The 10,654-nt window shown below is 56.1% G+C and overlaps 1 protein-coding gene across 1 annotated transcript in view; it reads left to right on the plus strand.

The window, feature by feature from the left end:
• DHX38 (DEAH (Asp-Glu-Ala-His) box polypeptide 38) overlaps positions 1-6,039 on the plus strand; it is a gene marked incomplete at its 5' end in the record, with an annotated part of 10,093 nt that extends 4,054 nt beyond the window's left edge. The window contains 17 exons of the mRNA XM_009335257.1: positions 461-573; positions 677-814; positions 1,063-1,249; positions 1,340-1,525; positions 1,977-2,117; positions 2,299-2,409; positions 2,485-2,601; positions 2,852-2,959; positions 3,075-3,187; positions 3,740-3,948; positions 4,027-4,181; positions 4,259-4,414; positions 4,496-4,630; positions 4,710-4,835; positions 5,236-5,331; positions 5,498-5,619; positions 5,764-6,039. Coding sequence (XP_009333532.1) covers positions 461-573; positions 677-814; positions 1,063-1,249; positions 1,340-1,525; positions 1,977-2,117; positions 2,299-2,409; positions 2,485-2,601; positions 2,852-2,959; positions 3,075-3,187; positions 3,740-3,948; positions 4,027-4,181; positions 4,259-4,414; positions 4,496-4,630; positions 4,710-4,835; positions 5,236-5,331; positions 5,498-5,619; positions 5,764-5,848 — 2,298 coding nt within the window. The remainder of the gene's footprint in view (positions 1-460; positions 574-676; positions 815-1,062; positions 1,250-1,339; positions 1,526-1,976; positions 2,118-2,298; positions 2,410-2,484; positions 2,602-2,851; positions 2,960-3,074; positions 3,188-3,739; positions 3,949-4,026; positions 4,182-4,258; positions 4,415-4,495; positions 4,631-4,709; positions 4,836-5,235; positions 5,332-5,497; positions 5,620-5,763) is intronic.
• Positions 6,040-10,654: the final 4,615 nt, after the last annotated feature.

Raw genomic sequence — 10,654 nt, forward strand, 5'->3', positions numbered from 1 at the left:
AGATTTGTTCTTTGTAAATTGAAACTGAGCTGGATTTGAGCTACGTATACTACGAGTGGAATGGAGGTAGAAGCTAAACTGATATCAGAGGTGAGAACAAACAGGAAGGTGGGAGGCAGGCCTGTAAGCACCTGTCAAGAGCAGGAAGGTTATCTCTGGTTCAGATTTGTGTAGGTTTAAGTTCAAATTTAATGGAAGGGTCAGCAGCTGGAACCATTTTCTTAGGAGGTTGTTGGTCATCCTGTGCCTGAAGTCTCTGTATCCAGACCAGTGTCTAAAAGCTCTGCTCCAGTTCACTTGGAAGAGGGGTACTTGATGTAGGAATGGGGTGTGTGTTCTGCCTTGTAGCATTGGGGAATTGTGGGGCTAGTATGCTTTCCTAGTCATATGAGTAGGATTGGAGAAGAATGATTTGTCAGTGCTTGCTGTGGCAAAGTTATGCTGCTCTCTGTCCTTCCAGGCTCAGCATAAGCACTGGGAGCTGGCAGGCACAAAACTGGGAGACATTATGGGGATCAAGAAAGAGGAGGAGAAGGATGAGATGGTGACAGAAGATGGCAAAGTGGATTACAGGTAGGAGCTTGCTTTGAATTACTCCTGCTCAGCCAGTGATGGGGGCTGTAGGCATAGCAAAGTGTGTGGAGAGGCAGTTTCAGGATTTCTGGTGTTTCCTTAGGACCGAGCAGAAGTTTGCCGAACACATGAAAGAAAAAAGTGAAGCCAGCAGTGAGTTTGCCAAGAAGAAGTCAATCCTGGAGCAGAGACAATATCTGCCCATCTTCGCTGTGCAGCAGGAGCTGCTCTCCATCCTCAGGTATGGCTGAGCTGGTCATAGAGCATCCCCAGGGCATTGGCCTACATCTCAGGAACCCAAGGGAGAAATTCTCCTAGATACATGGTCCGTTTGGAAGCTGTACCCTCAGGAAACAAAGCCCATTGCTTTGTGCGGTTGGTGGCAGCTCTGCCGCCTGAGTAGGATGACGCTTGGGTGGCCAGCCAGGGCTGTGAATGCAAAAGCCCTTCTTTGTGGTATATGAAGAAATACTTTTTCCCTTTCTTCAGAGACAACAGCATTGTGATTGTGGTGGGGGAGACGGGGAGTGGGAAGACGACTCAGCTGACACAGTACCTCCATGAGGATGGCTACACAGACTATGGCATGATTGGCTGCACCCAGCCCCGCAGAGTGGCAGCCATGTCAGTTGCCAAGCGGGTCAGTGAAGAGATGGGGGTGCGTCTGGGAGAGGAGGTGAGTCTGGCAGTGGGTGCAGGGGTGCAGGCTGATGACAGGGAGTGCATGGGGCTGTTGGAAGACTTGCTGGTGTCTCTGCCCTCCCAGGTGGGCTACGCCATCCGCTTTGAGGACTGCACATCTGAGAACACAGTGATCAAATACATGACAGATGGGATCCTTCTTCGTGAGTCACTGCGAGAGGCTGACCTGGACAACTACAGTGCTATCATCATGGATGAGGCACATGAGCGCTCACTCAATACTGACGTGCTCTTTGGCCTGCTTCGGGAGGTGTGTGTGAGCCTGGACTAGAGGACGGCAGCATAGGGCACATGAGCTGGTCTTAAAGCAGAGTATTGGCAGGGAAAGCCCTTCTCTACCAGGCCTGGGAGAAGGAAGCAGAGCTGCCACATCTCTGTCTGCACTTGCTGCTTCAACACCCTGGTCCCTGGTTCTAGGGGGTTAAATCTCCCCTAGTGCCTAAGTGCTGCCAGAGGCTTGCTGGCTAACTGTCAGAAACTCTAGGTACAGAGATCTTTGCTGGCTTAAGGCTTCCTGGACCAAGGTTGGCGGGTCCTTTTAACTGCACAGATCATACAGCATCTGTGTTCCCTGGCATTAGTGGCCAGTGCCTCTAGAGTACAGCAGCTCTGTCCTATGCTGTTGTCTCAGTAATAATGGAAGCAGCCTGCAGCCATGCACAAATGCCCCTTCCTTACTGTTCCTTTCATCTGCTTTCTAGGTGGTGGCCCGACGCTCAGATCTGAAGCTTGTTGTCACTTCGGCCACCATGGATGCAGATAAGTTTGCCTCCTTCTTTGGGAACGTTCCTATTTTCCACATTCCTGGGCGCACTTTCCCTGTTGATATTCTTTTCAGCAAGGTATGGTCAACGTTGCAGAGGGAAGTTCTGTTGTAACAGGAGGGGGTTATGACTTGGGTATACTGTACTCTGTGGTGGACAGAAAGAATAGAGGAGGAGTAGCCGTGTTATGGTGCAGTCTTGCACACAGGACGGGGCAGGTGAGATTATTGGCATCTATAACCTGAGCTGTGCTTTTCAGACCCCACAAGAGGATTATGTGGAGGCTGCAGTGAAACAAGCCCTGCAGGTCCATTTGTCTGGTGCTCCTGGAGACATCCTTGTCTTCATGCCTGGCCAGGAGGACATAGAGGTGAGCTGGAAGGGCAGGCGCTGTCCTACCACCTTGTTGTTTTAATCTTATGTTCACACTCCTCTTTGTGTCTAGGTGACCTCAGAACAAATTGTGGAGCACCTTGAGGAGCTGGAGAAGGCGCCTGCTCTTGCTGTACTGCCTATCTATTCTCAGCTACCGTCGGACTTGCAGGCCAAGATCTTCCAGAAGGTGCTGATGTGTGCTCTGTGATAGGAGTGGGGACAGGGGAAACTAGTGCAGAGAAGACTACTGAGTATGAGTGAGAGGTGCAGACATGCCTTTTGTATTGGATGTGGAGAGCGAGAGAAAGCATGTGCCCCCCTTGACTTCCCAAGAGTCACCCGTGTCCTTCTGGGTTCTGTATTGCTGCTCTGCACTCTTCCTCAGTGGTGCAGAGGCCCTTGCCCAGGGATTTGACTGATGTGCGGTATGCTTGCAGGCTCCGGATGGGGTCAGGAAGTGCATTGTTGCCACTAACATTGCAGAGACCTCACTGACAGTGGATGGCATCATGTTTGTGATTGATTCTGGCTACTGCAAGTTGAAGGTAAGCCAAGATTTCCTGTACTGTTTATGTCTGTGATCTCTGGGGTTGGGTTGAGGGAGTCTTGTGGTAGTGACCCAGCCTTCCTCTTACTTCAGTCTGTTCTTGTGCCCTGCAGGTTTTCAATCCCCGTATAGGCATGGATGCGCTGCAGATTTACCCCATCAGTCAAGCCAATGCCAATCAGAGGGCAGGCCGAGCTGGCCGAACAGGCCCAGGCCACTGCTTCAGGTAGTCATGTCACTGATGTCCCTGTTCCTGTCTTATCTGCAGCTTGGCATGAGGTTATATATATATATATTTTTTTTTTTTTTTCTCACTGGAGCTGTTCATTATCTTGAACTTCTGGGGGGGATGAAGGCAGTAGGCAGGCCTTGAGGCCTTCTTTTTTGGACCCAGTGCCTCTGCAGAGGAAAGGATATGCTCCAGTTTCTTCCCTTGCCCATCTTCACTTGTGGCTGTTCCGCCCTTGATGCTGTCAGGAAAGCAGCCAAGCCAAAGGCAGCTTTCTCAAGGCTTTGCTTTGAGACTGATCTGTGCCCAGGGAAGGACTGTGCTTGAGAGGGGTGTACACTGTACTGCAGCCCAGGCACCCTTATGTGCTGGGGAGGCCACACTTTGGCCAGGGTAGAGGTTACTCCCTGGGGTCCTACTGGCTGGCCTGGCTGAGTGCAGAGCTGCTGCCTTGTGCCATGCCTGGCTGGGTTGGGCAACGGCCGGTGAGTCAGTAAGGAACACAGTGGCCTGAACGGGAGGAGCATACTCTTGGCATCTATTCCCCAGGCTCTACACCCAGAGTGCCTACAAGAATGAGCTGCTGACAACCACGGTGCCAGAGATCCAGCGCACCAACCTTGCCAATGTAGTGCTTTTGCTCAAGTCCCTGGGTGTGCAGGACCTGCTGCAGTTCCACTTCATGGATCCGCCCCCTGAGGACAACATGCTGAACTCCATGTACCAGCTCTGGATTCTGGGTGCCCTGGATAATACAGGTATTGGCTGCTGGGGCAAACTGTCAGCCCATGGGATTGGGACCTGCCCAGCTGCTGATCCCTATGCTGTTCCTACAGGTGGTCTGACCTCAACAGGACGTCTCATGGTGGAGTTCCCACTGGATCCTGCACTCTCCAAAATGCTCATTGTCTCCTGTGACATGGGTTGCAGCTCTGAGATCTTGCTCATTGTCTCCATGTTGTCTGTGCCTGCCATCTTTTATCGGCCTAAGGTACCTGTTTGCTCTTTCAGCAGTTTGGGGCCTTCCCCTGCCCTTTGACTAACCTGTGTTCTTTGCTCACCCTTCAGGGCCGAGAGGAGGAGAGTGACCAAGTGCGGGAGAAATTTGCTGTTCCAGAGAGTGATCACTTGACTTACCTGAATGTTTACCTGCAGTGGAAGAACAATAGCTATTCTACACTGTGGTGCAACCAGCACTTCATCCATGCCAAGGCCATGCGGAAGGTGAGGGTTAGGGTTGGGCAATGAGGTTGGGGGAGGGAGCCTTACACAGTAGAGGGATCTGACTGCCACACCCCTTTGCAGGTGCGGGAGGTGCGTGCCCAGCTCAAGGACATTATGGTGCAGCAGCGAATGAGCCTAGCATCCTGTGGTACTGACTGGGATGTTGTCAGGAAGTGCATCTGTGCTGCGTATTTCCATCAAGCTGCAAAGCTGAAGGTGAGAGTTGTCTGTGCTAGTCTGGGGGCTGAGAGGCCCTGTCTGGGAACAGGTGGGCTAACTATACTTCTCTTTGCAGGGCATTGGGGAGTATGTGAACATCCGTACAGGCATGCCCTGCCACCTGCACCCCACGAGCTCTCTGTTTGGCATGGGCTACACACCAGACTACATTGTGTATCATGAGTTGGTCATGACCACCAAGGTGAGCTTGAGCTGAGGGCTCGGAAGAAGGGTGAGGAGTGCTCTGAGGGAGATGGGAGGGCTTTGCTGTGATACTAGGATCTATCAGAAGGGCAGTTCTCAGCCTTTCTCATCTGTGCCAGCTAGGCATGTCTGCGTCATCTGCAGTGTCCTGTTTGTCCCTTTCCCAATGTTTTTTTCCTGGCCTATGTGGGACATGTTTGAACCTCTTTGCGGTCTCACCAAGTCCAACCCATAGCAGCTTCTGAGACCAGGAGGAATTGTCTGGAAGGGGTACAGTCCCAGCCTGAGAAGTGCCATCAGCAAGTGGGGGAGAGAGGGAGCTGCCATGGCTCTGGAAATGGTGCCCAGGCCCTGAGAGTGCCATCCTGCTTCCCTCGTCTTTCCTTCTGTCCCTGCAGGAATACATGCAGTGTGTCACTGCTGTGGATGGAGAGTGGCTGGCAGAACTGGGCCCCATGTTCTACAGTATCAAACATGCTGGCAAGTCACGCCAGGTGAGTCTCCTGTCCAAGACAAGCTGGCAGACAGCAGGCCCACTGCATGCCTGTTCTAGTGCAGTGTGTGTGTTTTGACATGGAGGGAGCAGGCCTGTGGGCCTGCAGAGAGACTGCTGCTGGCCAGCCCTCTGCCTGTCCCTGACCTGCTGCTGCCTTGCTCCGGGAGAACCGCCGCCGTGCCAAGGAGGAAGTGTCTGCCATGGAGGAAGAGATGGCTTTGGCTGAGGAGCAGCTGCGTGCCCGCCGGGAGGAGCAGGAGCGCCGTAACCCACTGGGCAGTGCAAGGTAGGTGCTGGCCCTACCTGGCCACGGGTTGCCTGCTTAAGAGCAGTAGTAGTGAGCTGCGTGGAGGATCCCAACTGCCCCATGGGTGGAAAGTGCAGGGAAAGGTTGCATCTTCCACTAATCACCCTTGTCCTCTCCTGGCAGATCCACTAAAATCTACACCCCTGGGCGGAAGGAGCAGGGGGAGCCCCTGACGCCACGACGCACCCCAGCCCGCTTTGGCCTCTAAGGCGGCAGTGCCCATTGCTTTGAGGCTTAAAGACTTCCAGGAGCAGCTGAGTCTTAGGAGAGTGCCCAGCTCTTCTGATCACTGTACTCTGTGAGGCTCTCTACAGCTTGTGGCCCAGGAAGGCTTTGGTGCTTGGCACTAATTTTGCTACAGAACAGAAAGAATTTTATTTGTTCAAAGGTTGTCAGTCTAATCCTTGCTTTGTTTTGCGCTGCTTCTTGTCCTGGAGGCGAGTGCTGGGTGGAGGCAGCCCTGCAGAATCGTGCAGGGCTGGTACTGTCAAGCTGTTGCCCTGTAGAGCCTGGGACAAGGCACAGAATTACACTGACCTAGAGGGCAAAGACAACCTGTCCCTGTCCCAGCCCTGGCTCATACTACTGCAAAGGCAGTTCTCCCACAACCCATGCCCTGGGCAGGCAGCCAGCGCCCAGCTGTCCCTGTACACACAAGACCATAGGCCCAGCCCTGTTTCAGGCCAGGCTGTGCCAGGGATTCTGCTCACCTTCAGCTGCTCACAGTTGTGGTGCTGCTCATGTGTTCTGACTGTGAGGTATGTGTTTTCCTCCTGCATCTTGCCCACTGTGTCTTGAAGATGCCTGGAGGAAAGGCAGAGGGGAGATGAGGTGATGGAGTGGTGCAGAGACAATCCTGATCTGCTGGCCTTGCAGGAGCTTGGTAGTCCAGCAGTTGTCCATCTGTCCCATACATCCCTGCCGTCAGTGGTGTGCAGAGACCTCAGCCCCACTCCCCATGTTCACCACTTACTCCTTTTTGCCTGTCAGCTCTGTGGTCTGCTTGATTTGCCGCTGGATCTTGTGCCCTAGTTTCTCACTTGACTGCCTGAAAGCAAGGCGTGAGCTGAGTGAGTTGGTGTGAGGAGAAGGCAGCCACCTGCCCCTCTCTACTCCAGTGAGGCGGCTCACTCACATCTGCTCCTTCACACACTGGCTGATGTTGACCAGCACCAGCTCACTCTCCTTGTGTGCCATGCTGCTGTCAGAACATGCCAGGGCGTGGGAAGAGCGCAGGGTTTCTATCTGGAAAGAATGACACCCGGTGCAGTGTGTGAACCAGCATGTGACTGCTCTTCCCAGCCGCTATGTGCCCGGGGCTGAAGGCAGTTGGAGAAACCAGGCTGTGCTGGGGCCACAGCCTTTGGGGCTGAGCAGAGGGTCTGGAGATGCCAGTGTCTCAGGAGAGCTGCTCTGGAGAAGAACCGTTACCTCAGCACTATTGGCTGTGAACTTTCTGTCATAACATGGTAGTTTCATGCTGAGGGACTTCTTTCTAGCAGTGGAGCAAAGAGGGCTAGTTTAAGGAGAACAAGATGTTCAGCCCTGCTGCTGCTGCCAGACCCACAGCCTCCTCCCTTGGTGGCCTGGGATTTGCAGTATGCTGTCCCCTGTCCTGTCCTTTCCACCTCTGCCCTGCCTGTGGGCCAGGATCTGTCATTCTCCAGTGCTAGGGGTCCAGCCTGCGCTCCTGCCCTTGGGCTGTGGTGCTGCCTGTTTCTATCCTGCACCTGCTCCGTGGCCTTGCTGAGTTCTTCCTTGAGGAAAGCCAGCTCCACCTTGCAAACAACCAGCTCCTCTTCTCGCATAGCCAGAGCTCGCTCGCTGTCCTCTTGTAGCTGCTGCCAGTGTTGGGCTCGGCTGCTCAGCTCCTGCAGCCTCTCCTGGAAGGAGTGGGCCTGCTGGTGGCACTGAGAGGCAGTGAGAGAGAGACAGGCTGAGCACAGACTCCTGGTGCCCTGTGGGAAGGCTTGGGACATGCTTACCTCCTGCTTGCTCTGCTCCTGGGACACCTGCAGCTTCCTCAGCTCCCAGTGGAGCTGCTGCCTCTGTTCCTCGTAGACTGCAATCTTCTCCTTCTGCTTGGCTTTCTCTTGCTGAGCTTGGGCCAGCTCTACCTGCAGGGTGGCCATGTCCTGCACCTGCATGCAAAATGGTGGGGCAGGGAGGGTGGTGGGCCAAGCAGTGGGCAGGCTGGGGCTCCCCCCAGGGGCTAGTGCTGCCCAGAAGCAGTAAAGGGCTCTCTGCAGCACTTCGCTGCTCTGGCACTGAGGGCTGCATGGTGGCCGGTTGCATCTTGGGCCTGTCCTGTCCCCGCCCTCACCTGTTGCAGCAGCTCTGCCAGGTGCTTTCTGTTGGAGGCCACTTCTTGCTGCAGGTCTTGGATGGTCTCCTTGGCTCCACTAAGCTGCTGCAGACTTTGCTGCTCCCGGGCCTGGGTGGCTCCCAGCTCCTCCTGCAGCTGAGCCAGGCTGTGCCACAGGCCCTGGCTCTGCTCCTCCTGTGCCCCCAGCTGCAGAGAAGGCAATGCGTTAGTGGGTGCTGCATTGCTGTGCTAGTGCCGCTTCCTGTCAGAGCGAGGTCTGCCCTCTCTCCTGCTGCCGATCCCAGCTCACTGCCCACTCCTGCAGCACAGGCTTTGCTGCAGGGCTTTATTCTCTCTCTTGATGGTGCTCGTCCACTCCTTTGCCTGTTGAAGCTCTTGCTAGAGCTTTTCCTTCCCGTCCTGTTGACAGCACAGCTCCCCTTGCAGCTCCCATGGTGTGGCAGCCTGCTTCTGGCACTGGGCAGGCCCTGGGTCATCCATGGGGGCAGGGGAGACTTGGGCCAGGCTGACAGAGGGACCCCACAGCAGGTCTTGCCCGCTACCTACCTGCTTCCTCAGGGCTTGGAGCTGTTCCTGGCTTCTCTGCAGCTTCTCTTCAGCATGGGCCGCAGCGTGCATGTGTTGCAGCGCCTGCTCAAGGGTCACCTGCTGCTTCCACTGCCACTGGCTCAGCTCTGCCTGGAGCAGTGCTGCCAGCTCCCTAGGGGCAAGGGCAGAGTCTGAGCTGTGGCAGCCCCAGGCTGCCCTCCCTTGATAGAGTGTGTGCAGGCAGCACCCTGGTCGGGCTCTGGCTGTGCCGGGGACAGCCAGCCTCAGGGCCTGCCTACCTGCTCTGTGCCTGCTCAGCCTTGCTGCTGGCTGCTTGCTTCTGCAGTGCTTGCAGCTCCGCCTCCCCCCTTGCTGTTGGCCTCGTGCTGCATGCCCTTCCCCAAGCACAGGCATGGCTGCTCCTCTGTGCGCTGCAGGATGCTCGGGGCTGGCAGCTGCTGTGCTGGTGCCTGGGCTGCTTGAGACAGTGGCAGCGGGCTGGCATTGCCTCCCCCCACCCTGTCCCAGGGCTTCTGTGGGAAGTGGAGCAGAGCTCAGCCCTGCAGCGTGTTTTTGGGACACTTGCTCTCGTGGCTCCTATGCCTCCCTGGCTGTTTCTCCCCAGGCTCAGGGAGCTGAGTCTCCACCTTCCCAGAACTGCACACGGAAACACTGTCTGCCCTGTAACTCTGCAACTAGTGATGCCCCAAAAGCACAGGGAGCCTGCGGTGCCCAGAGGGTCTTGCCATTTCCCTACTGTTGCACCAGGATGGATGGAGTGCTGCTGTAGCATGTGGATGTGCAGTAACTGATGGGGAGGCACTGCCTGCTGCCTCCTGGGGTGTTTTCCTGCCTCATCCTCCAGCTGTGTGTGCACATTATGGGTGCCAGATGCCTCCTTGCTGCTGCTCTCTGCCATCGAGGCAAGCCGTGGGCTCCAGCTCTGGCTGGTCCTGGGCTCCCCACTGGAGCCACCAAGAGCGTGGAACCCCAGGGTGCTGGCTGCAGGCTCCAGCCCTCAAACATCCCAGCCCTGTGGCCCTAGATGCCCACCTCTTTGCCCACCCCACCCTCCTCAGCACTGCTTTGCTCAGCCGCCCTCTCCAGCTGCGTGTCCTGTGCCCTGTACCAGTGCTCCTCAGCTGCCCTGCATCATCTCTGCATCTACCACCACCTGTGTGAGCAGCACAGCTGTGTGCTGTCTGCCGGCTCCTGCCTGGTCCCGGTGCTGTGGCTGCTGGGCTGCCGGCACTGACCTGCTCAAGCAGCTCTGTGTTTTCCTTCAGGGTATTGTAGGTGGTGTCAGAATGGCTGCAGGTGGCTATGTAGAAGGTGACTTCTGTCTGCACCGCCTCATCCTTCTGGTCCTGTGGAGAGGTGCATCACTGGTTTGTGGGTACCCCGCGGGGTGCTGGATCCCCTGGATCACCCTGTGCCCCTGCTGTGGAGAGGCTGAGGCTGGAGAAGTAGCTAGTTTGGGACAACCTGTAGACAATGGGCTGTTGGAGAGGGCCTGTGGCAGAGGGACCTGGCCTGCACCAGGTGGGAGGCAGGACAGCTGCTGGCTCCTGGTCCTCTTATCCCTGTGCAGCCCCCACAGTGCCCTCCCCCTTGTGGCAGTGTCTGCTGGATACCCAGCAGCCCTGCAAAGGCATCCACATGTCCCTGGCCTGTGACAGGGCACTAGCATGTGAGAGCGGTGAGCCCAGCTCGCTGGTGAGGCTGTGGGCTGCAGCAGTGCCACCAACCCTGGGATGGTGCCCAGGGTGTCAGTGAGGCTACTGGGGGCTGCGATCTTCCAGCTCTGCTCAGCTGGGTAGACTGGGCTATGCCAGCCATGCCTCCCCTGTGTCTGGGCTGGCTGGGCTGCTCCATACAGGGTGCAGTGCTCAATCCTTGTCCCACCTGTGGCTGGCAGGACATCCCCTGCCCTCCCCTGAGGGGGCTGGTCACCAGCTGTTTGCACAGGCGGGGCTGTTGGGCAGGCATGGTGCCTAGCCTGTGATCAGATGGCTTGGGGGCCACATAGACAAGGGCGGTGGACTCATGCAGCCTGGCCTGTGGCCACTGTGCCTGGCAGCAGTACCTTGCCCATCACTGCCTGGTACTGCTGCATCAGAAATACCAAGTCCTGGTGCTTCTGCTCCACTGCACATTCCT

The sequence above is a fragment of the Pygoscelis adeliae genome, unplaced genomic scaffold (assembly GCF_000699105.1).
Source record: "Pygoscelis adeliae isolate BGI_AS28 unplaced genomic scaffold, ASM69910v1 Scaffold532, whole genome shotgun sequence".
Lineage (NCBI taxonomy): Eukaryota > Metazoa > Chordata > Aves > Sphenisciformes > Spheniscidae > Pygoscelis > Pygoscelis adeliae.